The sequence below is a fragment of the Aphelocoma coerulescens genome, chromosome 1, assembly GCF_041296385.1.
Source record: "Aphelocoma coerulescens isolate FSJ_1873_10779 chromosome 1, UR_Acoe_1.0, whole genome shotgun sequence".
Lineage (NCBI taxonomy): Eukaryota > Metazoa > Chordata > Aves > Passeriformes > Corvidae > Aphelocoma > Aphelocoma coerulescens.
Genome location: NC_091013.1, coordinates 39,717,989 through 39,737,386, shown reverse-complemented (window position 1 = coordinate 39,737,386; position 19,398 = coordinate 39,717,989). Strand labels below are relative to the sequence as shown.

General features: G+C 38.5%; 1 protein-coding gene across 2 annotated transcripts in view; it reads left to right on the top strand.

The window, feature by feature from the left end:
• The window catches only part of PCCA (propionyl-CoA carboxylase subunit alpha), a 271,576-nt gene that overhangs the window by 210,994 nt on the left and 41,184 nt on the right, over nt 1-19,398 (top strand). For both annotated transcript variants that reach the window (XM_069007866.1, XM_069007874.1), the window contains exon 21: nt 2,314-2,367. In XM_069007866.1, coding sequence (XP_068863967.1) covers nt 2,314-2,367 — 54 coding nt within the window. The remainder of the gene's footprint in view (nt 1-2,313; nt 2,368-19,398) is intronic.

Sequence of the window (19,398 nt, the reverse complement as noted above, 5' to 3'; positions counted from 1 at the left end):
CCCATTGTTCTCCCTTTCCTGGATGTTAATTTAAGAGATGGATTTTAGTGCTTATACTGACTTTAAATGTGATCGACACTGAATGTAATGCTTTATATTTTGGACACAGCAAACAGTAGCAGTGAGGAATTGCTATACTGTGATACCAGGGTGCTCCAGCAGTGTCAGAGCAGGAAAAATGCTGCTGCTGTCTTTGTCTTGTCTTGAGACGGAGGCTTTAGAAGGTGCCTTCTTTAAATACATATTTATTTGGCTTTATTAAAGTGGTTATTAAATTATTTTTGAAAGAACTTAGTTTTTGCTGTGCTAGCTTATTTGGCTGCGAGTAAAGAAAATCTGTGTGAGGAAATACTTTAATGATTTGCTTTTCAGTTGAGAAAAGTAAGTCAAGTTGTCAAGATACCTGGCTTTACTCTGAAAGCCTTTAAAGAAAGTGACAAAAGGGCTCTATTTTTCGTTTTGTTTTGTTTTTTAAGTTGTGTTTTTCTGTGTGACAGGGAGATTAGCCAAAAAAACGGAATTTTTATTAGGACATGAAAAGGTCTCTAATGACCCTTGAAAGCAGACAAAAGGGTAGCACAATAAGTGACAGAACTCTAACGAGGGTGGAGGGCATTCCAGGAAAAAAAGAAATTAAATCCTTTAATTTTTTTCGGCTTGCCATTTTCTGACAGCTTATCAAGTGGTTGGGACTTGTTTGTTTTGGCATGCGGTTCATTCATTGTAGGCAGCCGGTACTTTGTTCTTCTTTGTGGTTTCCAAAACCTGATTGTGTTTATCCTAGACTGTGGGAAAAGTGTATATTCCTGTTTCCTTTATAAAAGTAAACGTCAGGTTTTGTATGAAATTTTATTTCCCATATTTTCCATTCCATTAATCATTATTGTTGAAATATGTCAGGCTCTGGCACATCACCCTTTGTTTTCATATGATTGTACAGATTGCAATGTCAGTGTGTGACCTGTTAAGTCAAAAAATAAGCATATTTGGGCTGTAGTAATTATTACTTCATAAAGTGTAGCCGAGGAACATGCACCATTAGTGAAAAGGGACCAGGATTTAATTTATTGCTATTAAAATTGTTTTGGAGGATATCTAGCTATTGTTGTGTAGCACTTTCTCATTTGGTCTAGAGAAGACAAGACTTAGGGGAGCCATGATAAGGGCTCTTCATATACCTGTAGGTAGATGTAGAAAGGAAGGGAATAATCTGTGTTTCCTGTGTGTAATGAAAAGGAGGAGAATTAATATGTGTAATAAAGTTGAAGTAAGGGTTATTTTAATCAAATACTAGGAAAAAACTTCCTAATTGTAAAGATGCAGAACACTGGGATAAATTGCTTGGGGAGACTGTGAAATTTTTGCAATTGAAAGATTTTGAGAATGAGTTATAAACACATCATTTGGGAGTGACACTGGTGTGCTTTGATTGTGTTAGGAGTCTTAGGCTAGATCTCTCAAGATTATTTGCAGCCCCATTCTTAGGATTTTTTGTCTTTAAAATGCTGAAGATTTCTGTGCAGTTCTTTGCAATAATACTCATCTTCTCAGATCTGTGCTTTAGTACTTTTGTGTACACTTGGCATTGTGTAAAATCAGGGCGGTGTTCCATGACTCAGGACCGATGTGGGCCATAGTTTAAACAGTAGGAATTAAATGTGAGAAAAAACTTATTACATTGAAGGAGAAAACAATTCACAGGAAGAAAGAATTCTTGATATGTTTTGCATATTTAAGTTATGTTTAATACTGTGTGAAACCAGTAATGTATTTTCTCTTACATTGTCTTGCGGCTTACTGACAATGTAGTATTTGAAGACTGTTTAATAACTTCAATCAACTCCTGAACCACAGTAGGTGACCAGACATTTCATAAGGTCATTTTTTTTTCCTGTTCTCAAAGCAGCATCATTGGAGGTTTGCATTTTAAAAAGAGATTAAAATGTCTCTCATTAGGAGAGAATGAAGATAATATTTAATGTAAGTAACAGGAATACAGAATCACAGAGATGGCAGAAGCCTCATTATTCATGACATTCGAGCACAAGGTTGCTCTGTGTTGTACTTGGCCATATTTGCCTTCATTGTCCTTCAAAAATAAATTTTATTGAGTTGACTGAACTAAAACCAAAATCTGAGATGAAGTATAATTTAGACTCCAGTACTTCTGTTGAAGGAATTTATTTTATCTGTTTTATGTATAGATTTATGTATTCAATTGTTTTTGATTACTTTACAGTGATGTGACAAAGCAAATGGAATGGTTACAAATTTTGAGTTGCTTTAATCAATTTTTGCATTTGTGTTTTTCAGCGGATTTCTCGGAATGCCTCTGGAGAGACAAGCATTCAGTTTCTAGGCACAGTGGTAAGCATGTAATAACTGTACTGCAAAGAATTAAGTCGGTAGAAGAATATAATGTAAACAGAAAGTAGGTAAATTACACTTTTAGTACATTTACACTTGTAGTTAGGGGGGTCAGTATTATGTGTAAATATTCTGAGTTTAACAGGCGAATGTAGGCCAACTGAAGCTAACTTCCAAGGCACAGTACCTGTGTTCTACCTTTCTGTTGATTCAAGTCTGCATCTATTTCATTTAGAAGGGATTTTAAGGTAGCTAGCTGGTTGTAGAGTTGTAAGCTTATTGGAATATACTGAGGTTTGATACACTTCAGGATCAATCCCACCCTTCTTCACCACATCAGCTTTCTGATCTCTATTGCTTCACGTATTACATATCCCTGTATCCCAGAGTGGGTCAGTAACTGTCTTAGGAAAAGACTATTTAGTAATGCAAAGTGTTCTGTTCTTTTCTCATTCTAACCAGACTTGGTAGCTCTGTAGTTCTCTCAGATTTTGTTTGCTGGATAGAAGTATGCCTAAAATCCTAATCAGATTTTATACCGTTAGACAGAATTTACTGAATAAAATTATCCTTTGGGGCAGTCATGTATAATATACAAGTTTTGTGTTTGGTTATGGATGCTTATAAACATACATGTGATTGAAGCAACTTCCAGTTCTGTGATTTGCATGATTAAAATGCAGTCATTGAATTTTTTGAAATTTCATATGTGTCTAAATTAGTTCTGAAAATGAAATAAAATTGAAGGATCCTCTAAAATAAGTTGTCCTGCTTGCTGCCCACAGATTTCACTGTATTGATGTTAGCGGTGAAAAGCCTAAGAATGAAACATTCCGTGTAGAATTTAGTCCTAACATCTTTGTGCACTATTTGTTTTGAACACAAGTGGATTAGGATTGCATATGATCATGTTTTCATTCTACTTACTTGTGATTAGTTCTGCTACAAGTCCTGTGAAGCCATTGTTTGCAAGGTCTAACACGCTGAGGGTAAACTGAACAAGAACACCTTGCATTTATATTTTTACCTTATGTTTGTTTTCAGAAATGAAAAGTACCCTTCATATTTTTTACCTCTATAGATACATCTCTGTGTACACGTATTTATTTATTTGTCTTAGTTACAAGCAGAGTAGCAGTAACCTAAAGACATAAAAATGAAGTTTTGTTCTGCACTATTGTATTTACGATGGTGCTTCTGCTCTGGAGTTGCAACCTGTGTATGTGAGATTGCTGCTAGGTGGCTGATTGGGTAGTCTTTGTGTGAGAAGAAAATAATTACTCCAAGTAGATAAGATAGAAACACAAATGCATCTTGATAATCTGACTAGATTTTAATTGATTTCTCTGTAAGTGGGTGCTGTAGCAGGGAAAATTCCGATTGTGTATTTTGTGACATAAAATGTTAAACCTGTTGTTCAAATTAGATATGAAAATATTTTGTATTCATTTGTTAGAAGTGCCCCAAAGTCTCACTTACAGACCAGAGCTCCTTTTCTGGGCCTTGTGCAACAGGAAAAGATTATAAAAGAGGGAAGAGAATTGATGTGCTTTTAGCTTTAAAAAAAATGGTGATGAAACAGCTAATGGTTTGTAATATATGTTAGATCTTACTGACTAACTCATGTGTGTTTATTGAATCCTAGTTATTTGGGGAAATCAAGTATGTGATTACAACTAAAATTCTCAGGAGGACTAAAGAGAAAAGCCTTTAGTACGCTCTCTGAAATTTTTTTATTTAATATAAATTATGCACATCTTGCTGATCAAACCCAGAGAGAGAACTTCAGCAATCAGGGTAGAGAAACAGTAATGAAGTCTGCTTCCCAGGGTTTGCTCCAATAACAGTTTTCCCATAGAATCCAAGGCAGAGTGTGTACCTGTGCTTAGTTCCTCCAGCCTGCTGTCCTCCTTTCCCCTAAATCCTGCTGTTTCATTTGTCCTTTGCTCATTTAACATCCTTGTACTCTTCTGATTCAAACTTAATATATTCAGTTTAGGTAGTGGGGGGGAATATACAATGATATCCACTACAGATTGCTGCACATATAGATACACAGTCTGTAGTGTGTACATGTGCACATACGCAAATGTAAATGTTCAAACAAAGAAAATGTTATCTTAATGAAGGCCCTAGAAATACATTCACCATTACGTATCTCTTATTAAACCCTTGCTAACTGCAGTTGACTTAGGAAGTGTTTGAAGGGAATATTTAGCAGCAAAAGAGTCTTGATTGCTCATTATTATTATTATTATAATGTATTGTTATCAACATAATAAACAACTTGCAAAGTTACTTCTCCGCTCCTTTTTTTTTTAGTAGAAAACATAAAGAATAACTCTGAGCATTCTGTGTTCATTTTGGTCAGGGCAAATGTTGATGGCACTCCAGTGGTACCAGCCAGCATGATGCTCTGGAGTGTACAGACCACTGACCTGTCCAGCAGAGTGTATTTTTAGAATGAGCTTGTAAGGAGCACAGCTTGCCTGGCTTGTCAGGAAGGCATCAGCTTCAATAAATGGCTTCACTTGATTTTTTGACATCGGGTGGTAGAAACAACTCTGCTGCTGGATTTTGACAAAACACAAGTCCCTGCTTCAGGAAGGCAGCTGACACTCTGAGGGGAAGTGAAAGCTGTGCTTCTCTATTAGAAATATCCTGGCTGTTCCAGTTAGGTGGAGGACAGAGAAGACTGCATTGCAGATGAAAGACAACAGTATAATATGAATTTTGCTTCATAACATATGGTAAACATCTGGACAGTAAGATGAATGTTTCTGTTAGTGTAGCAGCATATTTCTGTTGTTTTAGAGGAGAAAAGGAAAAATCATGTTGCTTTCTCCAGTGATATCATAGCTTTGAGTGCCTACTGTTAGCATCACTTGGGGGTCTACATAGATTAGTAATAATGTTTTTGTTTGTTTCTGATCATGTGTAGGAATTAATTGCTACTTGAGCATGTCTCTTCACTTCAAACTGTAGTGGCATTGGATAGCTTATTTTCTCCAGATGTTTTTTGATAGAAGGTTGTGAGTCTCAGATATGATAGGGACTTAGCTTTTGGAAGATGTATAAGGATGTTTCTGCCTGAGGAGCAAGCAACTTGTAGCTGTAAGAAATAGTTACTGAATGGGAAATTGCACTGGTTTGGTTTAATTTTCTTGTGAGGATAGCATTTTGAGTCCTCATTAAATTATTGCAGAGGAGATTCTGGGTTATGGCTGTAATTGAGATTTTACATGAGTTTTTACTCATTTGTCCCCTCTGATGAATGTCACTAGATGTGGTGTGCTGATGGAGTCCTGCTATTTTGCCACTTCACGCTAGATTTATTCAGATAGTGTATTTATTAATAGCATTACCATAACAACAAGTAATCTGGTTGTGCTATATATTGTACAAAGAAAAAGGAAACAAGCTAGTACGTGATTCAGATTAATGTCCAAAACTGTGCCCAAAAGCAAGAGTGCAGGAAATAAGGGAGCAGTAATTTATGGGCTGTCTCCTGTGTGTAGGCAGCTCACAGAAGTAGGTTTGTCAAAAATGTAGAATCACAGAATTGTTTAGATTGTAAAAAGACCTCCAAGATGATCAGTTCCAACCGTTAACCCAGCATTGTCAAATCCACCACTAAACCATGTCCCCAAGTGCCTCATCTACGTGTCTTTTAAGTACCTTCAGAGACAGTGGCTGCACCACTTTCCTGGGCAGCCTGTTCAATGTTTGACAGCCTTTTCCATGAAGAGATTTTTCCAGATATCCAATCTAAACATCCCCTGGTGCAGATTGAGGGAGTTTTCTCTCATCAGTCATTACCTGAGAGAAGAGACCAATCCCCACTTGGCTACAACCTCCTTTAAAGCATTTCTAGAGAGTGAGAAAGTCCACCCTGAGCCTCCTTTTGTCCAGGCTAAACAAGCCCAGCTCCTTCAGCTGCTCCTCACAGGACTTGTTCTCTAGATGTAAAGATCATATGAAATAGATTCATAAAAGCTATAGAAAAACACTAAGATCTATGTGCAGAGCTTCTGCTTCAGCCTCTGCAATTAAAAAAACTGGATGTTTGAGTGCTCAGAGGACCAAAGTCCACCCTTCATTCCTGTCTTTCTAATTGCCCTCCAGTTTCTGTTGTGTCTTTTGTCTTTTCGTTCCACCTTCTGTTCTCTTACGTGAGAGGAATGTTTTTGGCTGGCCCACTGCTGGCCCCAGTCATTTGTTGGTTATTCAGGCCTCTCAGCTGGACTTCAACAATGAAATACGTCTGGGCAGGCAGCCTTTAACACTAAGAAAGCTGCAAGTATATAGAGAACTGCAGATTATTGTGCAAGCATTAAACGTATTCTAGACTATGTGTGGAATTTGAAATAAAGAAGTTGTGTATGTTCAGGTAATGAGCAGCCTGGCTCCATCACATCTGTAATGTCATTGTCAGCTTTGGGCTGCAGGCCATGCTTGACAGCGATACTCTGCTGACCCAGTGGATCACATTCCTCAAAAGAGATGGTCCCTACCCTCTGCTCATAATTTATGCTGTTTCTTTGATCTTCTCTAACATCACAGCAGAAATATAAACAGTTATTTTTTTTCCTCTGAGGAATGATGAAAGAAGATACACATGGCATACTGCTCAGTATATTACTTAACAATATAGGGGAACACGATATAGGAACCCACATGGAGCAGATTAGAATTACTCTGGCTTAAGAGTCAAGCCATCTTTAGGTGCTTTCTGGTTTCCTAGCACTGTTTTCTTGGTTCATCCATCTCACTTGGAGGATTTTCCATTGCTTCAGTCTGATCACCAATGGAGTGCTTTTTGCCACCTTTGATTTACAAAATATTTGAAATTTTGCTGTGGTAGCTTATGCTCTCTTATGATTACCATTAACCTCTTGATACTACACATCCTTTTCTTCAGCGTTTTTGCAGACCCATTTAAAATAGTCCTGAGACCCACCACTGCAACCAGGTCTGCAAATTCCAGGCTGAGAATACTGGATTTAGGAAAACTAGTCTCTGTCAAGCCCTGGCCATTCTTTTTAGCATAGCTGGCATATATTTGCATATAGTGCATTAGTAATCACAGTTGGTATTAATGAGTTTTGGGCTTTAGCTACTTCCAGATAGATTGGCAAAGGAATATTCCATACACAGTCAGGGTTATTAGTTCTGTATCCTGTTCATGGCAGTCAGAAATGGAGAGCTTTATAGAAAAGCATTCCTAAAATCTTTGCCTTTGCGTCCTGTCTTACTGTATTTTCTTCAGTTGTAGATCTAAACTAATCTTAGGAGCTACAGGCCAGTATATTAACTTTTCTCACAGCCGATTCTCCCTTCTGCTCCCTCTTGACATGGCTTATCTGCTTTTGCTTCACGAGCAAACTTCCAAGTTTTTGTCCCATTACTGAGTCTTATAAATTGTGCTGAAACCCTGCAGTCTGTCATAATCTCATCAGCAGACAGCTTCCTCCTCCTTTTTTCCTTCTCCCTGTGTTCTTATAAAGCTTTGGCTGTATGAGTCTGATTCAGCTCACAATGGCAAATGTTTAACAACCTGCTTCTTTCACCCTTAGAAATTGTTGCAGTTCTTAACAAGTTCTTTTCTTTCTTTATGCTTTTCTTTCTATATGCGACACTTCTGAAATTAGATACTGAAGATTTATGCAGACTTTCAAACATTGGTTTGGACCTGCAGAGGTTACAAAGGTGGTATTTATTGGAATACATAGAGTACTAACCACAAGAAAATAAATGTAGGCCAGTAGGTGTTTATTTTGCAAGCTAATGTCCTTTTTAAAATGGTTTTTTTACTCTTCCTATTCTCAAGCCTTAAGATTAGGGTCCCTGCTGATCTAAAGGGAATTGTACTGTTGTATAGGTTTTTTTTTTTTCTTTTCATCCATTTTCAGAGGCACTGTGAACCACAGTGCTTCTAGTAGTAGAGCTATCATCAGTGGTGTTTCAGTAGTGCAAAAGGTGTCAACAGAAAAAACATGCAATTGTTTCTGAAAACAATAACTTCGTTCAAGTCTCTTTTGAACGTGGATGATGAGAATCCTGAGACTGGCAGCAAGGTGCTTCAGTGTTCTGTGGAAAGTGGGTGACTCACACAACAAGGGTTTCACTTGTGAAAGCAGTGACCATCATTAGGACTCGGCAATGAGAATTGTTCCAGTTCATGAGGTGTGAATGATCAGGTGCAATCACACAGCTACATATGCTGTTCACATTTCAATTGTCTTATATATTATTTGCATGTTTTAAAGCAGAAGGTATAGTGAATATATTAAAACTGTCCACTGGGGACAAACTCAAAAACACCTGAGAGATTTAGAAATACCGGTGTTACCAAAAGCCACGTCCCTAAAATCAAAATAATCAGATTACTTTGGAAATCTTGCTCAGGATTTCTTTGGAAAAAGAAATAAGAGAGTGCTTGGAGATCTTTCTGAATTCTGTTCCTGTGAATTAAAAGAAACCAGAAGTGCCACAAGTTTCCACAGAACAACTTCTCGTAGTCTTTGCCTGGTCTTTGCCTGAGATCTCCTTGAGCAAGAGGTGGTGGTGCTAAGGTGAAGCTGAAGATGCATAGGTGCTTGTTGGATACCTAATTGGGTGCTGCCAAATTTCCCTCAAATGGTCTATGGATTTTGGTCTTGTTTCTGTAACACAGCCAGTGCTCTTGGGAAGACTTGTGAAAACATGTAGGTAGATGGACTTACCTTTTCTTTGAATAGTTTTGGCTGAAATTGTTCAGCAATTTAAATAGTGTATGTGGGTGCAAAGAGGATAAGGAGTTGGGAACGGGGATTGAGAGGCAGAAATCTGCATTGCAAGCATTGCTTTCTTACAAAAACAGGATGGAAGTAGGCTACTGCATTTAAATTCCAATGTTTTGCTTTTTATTTATTCATTTTTTCTTCTGTTTTCAATTAGAGTTTTAATTTGCAAAAAAAAAAAAAAAAAGGTAACATCACAAGTAGGTCAGGATTTCCATGAATATGCTTGATGTTGGTGGATTCTGTAGTGTGTGTGCTCTCTGTAGTATAGTGGTCTTTGTTTATAATAGAGACCACTCATCCCTCAGAAATAAGCAAATGGAAAAAATAGGATTTTTGGTTTTCCATACTTCATTTGACAAGTTTCTTTCTTCCTGAGCTCAGTAACACTTTAAGGACAAGCACTGAACTTGGTTGCCTAGCCTGTTACTTCTTGGAACACAAGTGAACAACTTACCCAAAGGTGTAACTCAAGTGATTTACTTTGGTGGACTATGATTTACCGCTGAAATAATTATTAATTGCTTCATTTGGCCAAAGGGTTGGTGGGTTTTTTAAAACTGTATCGAGACTGTTACCTCATAGTGAAGATGAGCATTTTCTTATGAAGATGTTTACTGCCATGTACTAAACATATATGTAGCCCATGTTTTTAAACAGCCTTTTGATGTCTGCAACTTTGGCATATACCCAAGAACTGTTTAGGAGGTATTAATTTATATGACTTTGAAGCTAAACCAGGAATCTTAATGAAACACAGGCATGATGAAGTTAGTAAAGCTAATTTAAGTCTCTGAATGTAAATTTTAAATGAAGTTTTTATTGATAATAAATATACTTTGTTTCTCATTAGTCTTCTAGGCTTCAGTGGTAATATCAGTAAAATAAGCATGTTTTACAAAGATTTAACATTAAAAATGCTATTAATATGACCCTTGGTACACCAGCACAATTAGATTTCAAAGTGAGCATTTAGGATGTAACAGCGATTAATGACAACCATCGAAAACAATTTTGAACTCCATCAGTTTAACTCAGGAGGGTAAACTTAATATGATAATTTATCTAGTTGAATTGTATCAGCTTAGCAGGAACGTATGCAAATATGTGACCCTTACCTAGAATCTAAATGGATGCTGTGCTGATAGATTTATCAGTTCCATTAAAGAACTTTAGGGAACTTTGGAATTTCAGCAATTGTTCCCTTGGAGGTTGAAAACCAAACCTGATCTCATACTGGGACCATTCTGGTCTGCGTATTTCCATAATTTGCCTTTGCTACTAATATGACAGCAAGACGCAAATAACTGTTTCTAATAATATCAAATGGAGTTGTGGAGGACAGCATTTTAATGTAGTAAAAGACCTCCCCGTGGGGTTGTTATTGCCACTATAGAACAGCAGTTACACAGTTGCAACAATAGTCTCTTAATTGATTCGTTTAATTAGCAAGAGATGAAGCTTGTGCTGCATCTTGTCATCTGTTATCATGGGGGCGGCTACAGAGAGAATCTCTGCATTTGTCACTCTATACAGTCAGGTTTAAGCAGAGTAAAAGGCATTGCACCTATAGAGGTGAGCTTTGGGGAGAATGTTTTGTGAGCGTGCTTTCACTCAGCTTTTCTGTGTTTGGACATGTCTGGTTTAAGAATCTGCATGGTCTCTGGGGGAGAATTTATGACAAAGCATTGTTTTACTGGGGGAAAATCTTAATCCAGCAATGCCAGGCATTTCTAACCTAAATATGCAAATCTAAGTATTACAGGAATGATGGATTACTTGGGGCATCACTGTTGTAGACTAGATTTACTTGGAAGAAATAGGGTCAGATTAGTGAAACCAGCCATCTGCCTTGTGATTGCTTTTTCATAGCATTTTTGTCTCCAGACTAGATAAACAATGAGTTACATGAGCACATGGTCCATGGTAGGGAGCATGTGTAAAAGAGGGACTTTTTTGGTGGTTGGTTTTCCCCAGAGTAGTTATGAATACAGATACAGTGTTTTGCTTGTTTCTGGAAGATGAAGTAATTTTTTACTGAGATCTCTTTTATTTACATTTTAAGGGTATGTAAATAAATATATTTTAAAGACACGTAAATGTATTTGGAGCTTCCATTTCATTTTTCTCTTCTCCTTGACTTAGCTTTGTCTTCTGTTCAAGGTTATTCTTCCTTATGGAAGGGAATATTTCTAGAGGAGGACAAGCTTCTTGTTAAATGCTAATTAAGAAAATGAAGGTTAAGTTGGCATACTTCCATTGTCATAACACTGACCTAAAATAAGGGATCTCTTACTAATCTGAAATAAATTAGAGGGGGAAGCAAGTAATTCTGTGCATGTGAAACACTTGAGATGTCTTCTTGTAGTCTGTTTTTTAAATGACTGTGCTTTGGGGTTTTTTTTGTTTGGTTGGTTTTGGTTTTCCACTTGTGTGCTGTAGTGTTGGACATGCCATCTAATTCTGGAATACCACGGTCCTGTCACTCTAGCAATATGCTGTCAGAGAAGCCATGCTTTTTAGGACAATTTAAGCAAAGATTTAGCCCACTTATCATTAAAGATCCCAAGGTAATTTCCACAAGGTTCTGAGATCGCTTCATATTCTGAGAGTCTTGGCCAAAGTCCACTTCGTGTAATTACCTTCTGTCTGCACAAATCCCTAATGCAATTTTAGATGTGTTTGGTATTTTTCACTTCCTGTCCTAAATAGTGAAAATATTGCTACACAGTGCTCATAATTACTGTGGGTTATAGCCTTGGTTCAAATAAAGAGATTACTTAGTGAATTTTGTGTTCCCATTGTTAAAACAACAGAATATGTGACAAAAGATGAGTGAGCAGTAGGATGTAAATTAAATCCGCAAACTGATGGAATAACTCTCATTTTTTGACTGTTCTATTTCACTGCATTTTGCCTGTCTCTGAGCTCTACTGCAAGGACCATCATTGAGGGAAAGACCAACTCTCAGACCATGTCAGAGGTCAAACTTAACACACTGCATGGTTCTTTGAAGCAGGTCAGAAATCAGTGTGGGGCTCTAAGTGCTGTTGTCGTGTGCTCAGCTGACTTTTATGTGGATTTCATACTTTTTTGTTCCCACAGCTGAGACTGTATTTGTCTCTTAACTAAAACTGGTTTCAGTTCCTCTTTCTGCATGCTTTCATGAACTCCAGAATGTATGTTCAACCATGCTGTCTTTACAATGGTCTACTTCTGTGTTGTCTCATTTGATAGAATTTATTGCCTTCTACTTGAAGTTAGTGCCTTTATCACTAAAGCCTTATGTTACTTTGCTGTATGCCATGTCAAATCTTTTTTCCTGATATTTTATTTCCTCTTTCTAGTTATCCTTTCTTTGTTTCTTCTGCATTATTTATCTGCTCCATCTTTTCTCAAATTGCTTCTCTTGTGTATTTCCTGTGTCAAATTCTTTTAGACATACTTGTATTTTGGAGTTTGTTTTTTTTTCTCTAGAAAGACACATGGGTTGAGAAAAGAGATAATAGTATTAATCTGACATCAACTTTCATGTCTTTCTCTAAGCAGCATTTAGGAGAAGAATAAACTTCAGAAAAATTGCTATACATCAGCAAGTCATATAGCTACTGGAGTTGTCATATAAGTACTATAGATGGGGAATGTCAGGGACTCTTGTAACATGAAAGTTGTTCCTTTGTTTATTAATTTTCTTCATAACATGTAAAATCTCTATTTTGGAGCACTTAAAATTTTTCCCAGTGTTCATTTAAAGCACTCTGCAAATAACAGAGGAATTTATCATGCAGGAACACAGAGTTTATTTCACTTTTTTATGAAACTAAAGTTTCACGTAAATTCTCTTCTGTGTAAAGTACGTTGAAAATTATGTGAATGATGTTTTAAAAAAGATTCTGTGCATCCCTGCTCCTCTGAAGGACAGCAATCTGTGCTGCTGCAAGCACTCACCTGTTACAAGCAGGCAGTCTCCATCTTCATTTCATTCATGCTATTTGGTATTTATAGTCCTTGCCCACCGCAAGGCAAAGGAAGGTGAAGGACAGAACAGTGGTAGTAGGAAGCATCCTGCTTTGTGTGACCATCTCCCAAACACCAGTCTTATGTCTTGGAGAGGTGCCATGTTGGCAGGGTGCACAGGAAGTATTCACATAGCAAATTGTGTTATGAGCAGCAGAACCACAACAAGGTTCTTCCTGCATCTAATGATGTTTGACTGGGGGGGGAGGGAGAGAGAAAAGGGAGGTCAGGGCAATGTGCATGAAAAGGAAGGGCCCACGCTATTGTAAGGACACTGAAAACAAACTGCCCCTGTGCCAAAGACTTCAGCGTATATGACAGAACAGTGCTGAGCGGGCCACAGGAATTCAGTCGAGGCCAAAAAGCCCCGTGGGTAGGAAAGCTCTGGTTATGTCCTGTGTTTCCACTCTAACTCCTTCTCCTCCCTGCCTTAGAGTGACTTCTCTTGACATGCCCTCAGAAGCAATTTTCACTTGCTGCTTTCTTTGACGTCAGCCTTTCTTTGAGGAACAACAAAGATATTTGAGTTATAAAATACTTACATTAGTGTTCTGTTACAAGTCTTTGGGCGTTCCTTGTTTTTTTGTGAGGATTTTCTGTTGTTTTGGGTTTTTTTTTCCTCCCTAGGTTTGTGTTTTCTTTATAAAAGAGCTGCAGGGAAGCCCTCCCTTAGCCTTGCAAGTTCCAAGCCCACTGTTAGTATTTAACAAATACTCAGCAAGCAGAACAACCCAATGTGCTCGCTGTACCTAAGCCAGATCTGGACACTGCATTAAGAAGATCCCAGCTACATTCTGACAGGCATTTGTTCCACAGCCTGATTTTGACATATTGACCGAGAACAATGTTTATGGTATCAAATGGTGGCTTTTGTGAGGCACAAACTGTACTCAGGTGTCCTGTAAAGCAAAATGCAACTTTTGCAAAATTGTGAAGCAAATTAGCACTGAGAAGTATCCAGCTGAGGAGCGGTCAGAAGCTGCATTTCTAATCTGAAAAAGACTGAACACTTGTGGTAGAGACATAGGTATGTAGCAGAATGCTCTAATGGGATTATATTCAGGAGGAGTTTTCAAAAGCCCGTCACTGAATGATGCACCCTGAGTGGTTCATCTGCTGAGACCCTGCATTAGCAGTGGTGAGTTTTGAGTCCAAGACCGATCCATTTGTATTCTTTTCAGGTGTCTGTCAGCACTGCAGAAGTTCCTCCACCTTTGTGCCAGTTCTTGAAGCATTTTTCAAAACCATGTGGTGTTTCAGTTCTGGTAGCTGGCACCAATTGGTTCCAAAACCATTTTCAGCAGCATGAGGCTGCTGGGAGGCCCCTCTAGCTGTAGAGAAAACAAACTGCTATTGTACTTCTGATTTTCTTCTTGCTGGCTTGGTTTGTGGTTCACAAAGTCCATTCTGCTAGAATTATATTTGAGCTGGCATCAGTAACATGAGAGATGTAACAATTTGCCTGAAACACCTCATCTGAAAAAGGATTATTCTCACTGACAGATGATCCTGTGTTGTTTGTGCAGCTTGTGTGCTGGGTTGAGTAGTTAGCCTCAAATTACTGACAACTCTGTTGAAACTGGGCACTGCTGCCAAAGAATTTGGATGTGCTGGGGGTGGAGAATAGGCATCCCAATAGCTAGCTGTTGAGTTGGAGGTAGGGGAGTCTGAGCCAAGCTGACTTCCTTGGGCTTGAAGGAAGCAGGGCGGACTCCTGTTACCATAGATTCCCTGCAGCGTCGTTCTGGGTAGTGAGGGAGGGAGAGACTATGAGATGTATTAAGGCAACTACTTGAGGTTGTAGTGGAGATATCAGGTTGTTGGAACTCATTTTCCTTATATAAATTTTGATGAGCAGAGTAAAAAAGCATCTGAGATGGAAGTCAGGCTGAAGACTGGTTTCCACCAATTTTCATGTATGACAGTGTGAGATGTCTAGCATGAGCAAGTCAGATGCTTGGTTTTATGTCCAGAGTGCAAACTGAATGGCATATATTAGTTTTTGGCTTCACTACAGACTGTAATACTCTCCAGGCCATTGTGGCTTCTCAACAGCAGGAGACAGCAGCAGAGAAGTTCCCCTGCAGAAAACCTTTGTACAAACGCAGTTGCTTCCTAGGGAACTCACTGCCACAGGCATGCTCAGTGTAGCCCTAACAAAGCCTTAGCAGTTTTTGGAGTATACATTGCTCTCTTGTGTCCAAACTAGAGCCACCTCTCAGTACCTGAAGGATTTGTCTGTGCCTGATAGCTCAGAACTAGACCTTCAGGGCAGAGTAAGCCAGTACCATGCAGCCCTCCTTGAGCTCAGCCTGGAACTGCTTGTGTTTTGGTTTCGATCCATTTTTCATTTAGTGTCAGAATTTCCTTATGTAATAATACAGCTAAAAGTGATTTTGAAGTACTTTGGCTTAATCGGGCTTTTGTTCCCCACCCCCATGCTTTTATGTTTGAAGGCTCCATTAGTGTCCATAGCAAAGAGAGAGTAACACAGATGGTAAACATTTTTACCACAGAACACCAGCAGTGAACACCATATCACTGATTTAGGAGTCTCTGCACTGTGCTTGCTCAGCTGTACATAATCACTCTCATTTCCTTCCCTTGGGTTTCTGGCCAGCTTAGGGAGACTTTACTGATGTGCTTAGTGAAGTCTCCCTGGCATTGCTGGGCTATTGCTCAGTTCTCATATGTGCTTCTTTGTGGAGCAAGAAGCTCCACACTGGAGCTGGTGTGAGCTTTTGGTTGGCGTGTTCTCTGATTTTCAGAAATGTATTTTCACCAAATGTACAAGGCTAAAATTAAAATTCTTTTGGGTGAGGACAATATCTGCCTTAGCTGCCAGGCAGCCTAGTGCATTTGAATGCCTCCCTGATACAAAAGATAATAAACCTTTGGGAACTGTGATTAGCCTTGCTAGGGTTTTGTGGGCTAGTTGCCATGGTAGAAGCTAGTGAACATTTGGTACAAAGCAATAACATTCTTAAAGTTTCAATTTTCATTCTGGGAATGCTGATAGAAAGATGAATGCTATGAATAAGGGTTGTTGGTTTCTCTGTAGTAGTTCAAATAAAACTGTAAAAAAGTAATTTGGTTTGGTGCAGCGTTTTACCAAGCCAACTAGCTGTGAGGTTCTTATGTTCTCTTCCTTTTCACTTCTCTTTGTACAAACAAAATAGCAAACGTAGGCTGTCTATCAAAAATGCATGTAGTTTTTCTTTATACTTAGATGAGAGAGATAAAATCAAACTAAAATTTCACATTATCATTCTGCTTGTAAAATACAACAGTGTCCTTTGGGCCAGAGGAGGTTTTTTTCCAAAACAAGCATGCACTACAGTCTCTGTAGTGGTGGCCCGTTTTGGTGACTTGTTTACTGGTGTGCCTTTCATATCCAAATTCTTGGCTACAGACAAAGCATTCAAATACTTTTTGTCAGAAAAAGAAGATGAAAATTGTCTGAAATTGGAGCCAAGTTCACATTCTCTGGAGTACTGTTTCAGCCTTTGGGAGGACCATCTAGTGCAGAGTAACTGAAAACTCAAGCTAGGTTTGTTTGAACAATCTAAACTTAAAGAAGAGACAACAAAACAAATACTTTTTAATTCTTGTGCTTTTTATATTTACACTGGCAGTGGTGTCTTCCTCAGATAAAACGTTTTGATATTAAGCAGTTCCTCTAATTTTACTGGGCTCTGTTTCTTTTTATGGTAACACACACTGTGCAGGAAGGTCATTATATGGGAGAAAAAAGCTGTCAGCATAAAAGAGAAAGTTAACATTGCACATGTCTTTGTTTATGGGGTTCTTGGAATGTGCTGTGACTTGAGCCAAATGATGGCTTAAACTGTTATTTTTAATATGCTGGATGGCCTCTCCCTATGTTCTGCCAGTAACAGGTACTCCACCTTGCAAGTAAAAATTGTAAAATTATCTGTGAACTCATCTCAAATGTTTCCTTTGTATGTTGCTAGTACTTCCTTCAGAGACCATTTCTATTTTTCATAAAGGTTGGTGGAATGTGGTCATGGTTGCATTCAATTGACCCAACTGTGTGTGATGAGAACACTGACATGAATAGTTGAAACATGTATTGGTTGCATATGCAAAACCAGTTTAGGTTTGTGCCAGTTGGTGTTGCCTGATGACCGTACAGCACAGGGAGCCCTGCAAACTGCAGTGGTGATTTTTGTCTCGTTTAGTATTGCATTAATATCTGTGGCCCAAATGGCCATTCATCACATGGTAGTTTTGTCTGAATTCCAGAAGAAAGGTTAAAGAAAATGCAGCTACTGTACATTTTTCTTACTTCCATCCCCCAACAAGTTTCATGTCTAAGGTTAAATGAGGGCAAAGGGGTAAAAACGCTGAATAACTTTCAGGTTATACTGGCAGCAATAAATTCTTCAATTTTGCACCTTGATAAAAGAAGAATAAAACCATGTCTTTTTTAAGCCAAAACTACTGCCTTTGGTTTCATCTTGAAGTGAGTTTTCCTCATAAAGTGAGGCTGATCAGATGTTAACCATCTTAGGGATTCCTGCTGAACCGGTTCTGCGCAGGAGTGAGGAAGGAGCCCTGATGACTTGGAACATGAGAGATCAAATCGACAATTAAAGGATAATAGTGAATTGGGAAGGAAAGGGAAGATGACTAGCCAGGGAGGATTAGCCTGAGTCAGGAACAAATTTCCTGAAATTACTCAAGCAGGTGCTTAAAGGGAGGTGGGTTATTCTCTTAAGGAGTGATTTTTCAGGAGTGTGTGAGCCAGCTACAAGCAGGTCTGAGAGGCCATCGAGGAAAAAACTCCACTGCGGAAGAGAAGGATACTGCATCCTAGGGTCAGAGAGAAAGCAGTGTACTCCTGGAAGATAACAAGATTTCTGTTCTTCCCTGTGAGAGGCAATGTGCATTGTTCTATGAAGGAGGTTAATGTGCTAGACCACTGGCCTTTTCCTGTGGGGAAAAAGGTGTGTTTAAAGAGCTAATATACATATTTTCAGTGTTATTTCTTTGTGTAATATCAGTAGATATTAAAAGCAAGACTTTGTGAAAGGAAAGCAACTGGTATAAACTGCTGAGACAAGTTTCACAGGGAAAACCAGCATCTTTTATTAGACCAGCCAATGATGATGTGAGGAAAAAAGGCAGCAACTAAGTTCATAGCCTATTCCCTGCTGCAGCTTCAGTGGGGAAGGGGGGTAAAGATTTGTCTGAGATGTTTTCACAGGCTCCATCCCTGTACTTTGACATCAGGAATCTGAAACCAGAGAAAGAGACAAATTGAACATGGGCACAGGTGAGGCGAGGACTTTCAGTTTCTGCTCTGGAGAGTTGGTGTACCATGATCTGTCAGTGCAATGTGAGCATTGTTTCATGAAATGGCCCAGCATTAACAGATATTACAGCTACCCGTGTTTAGATATTATAGCTACCTTTGTTTCCTTTTATTAAAATACTCTCAGATCAGTTTTGTGCACTCAACTGTATGCATGCCTGCCTCATGAATAAAGGTGAGGATTTGGTTTTCTCATTTTCAATGTGTTTCATTACACTGGATTCCTTTACAAGCCAAGCTGGTATTTGTTTGGCTGAATTAATCTTGGAGTTGTATGGGAATGGACACCTCAAATGCGAATAATATCTGATTTTTATACATGCTATAACATCTGCACTAGTTTTTGTGGGGATTAGGATTCTATGGGCAGTGGTTTTGTTTGATTACATTAGTGTTCAGTAAACCTGAGATTGTATATTTTACTATTTATAAAATATTTGTCAAAGGATTATCCATTAAACACTTCTTCCACTTAAAGGAAGAAAGCAGGGTTTATTTGGATGTCAGAGGCTTCACCAGACTGCTATCTTCTGGCCTCAATCTAAAGAAAAGGAGGGAGAACTGCAAATACCAAGCATATAAAATTCCTGTGTATTTTATTGGACAAGGAAACTTTATGTTAAAAAAACATGTACTTTGAATGATTTCCAAAATATATTGTTGGATTCAAAGTTGTGAAATGTAATTGCTTTTACATCCTGGCAGAGCCACGGGATCTGGAGAGGCTTAAGAATAGTGAAGACTGAAGGCCAGAATTTCAGAGGCAGCTTAGTCCCACTAAAATTAATGCATGTTAGGCACCTAAATGCCTTTGAAATCTGGCTCTGAGCCCATAGGTTTTGTTGCTGTTAATACTTTGGACATTTCTTTATGCCAGCCCTTCGGTTCAACTCA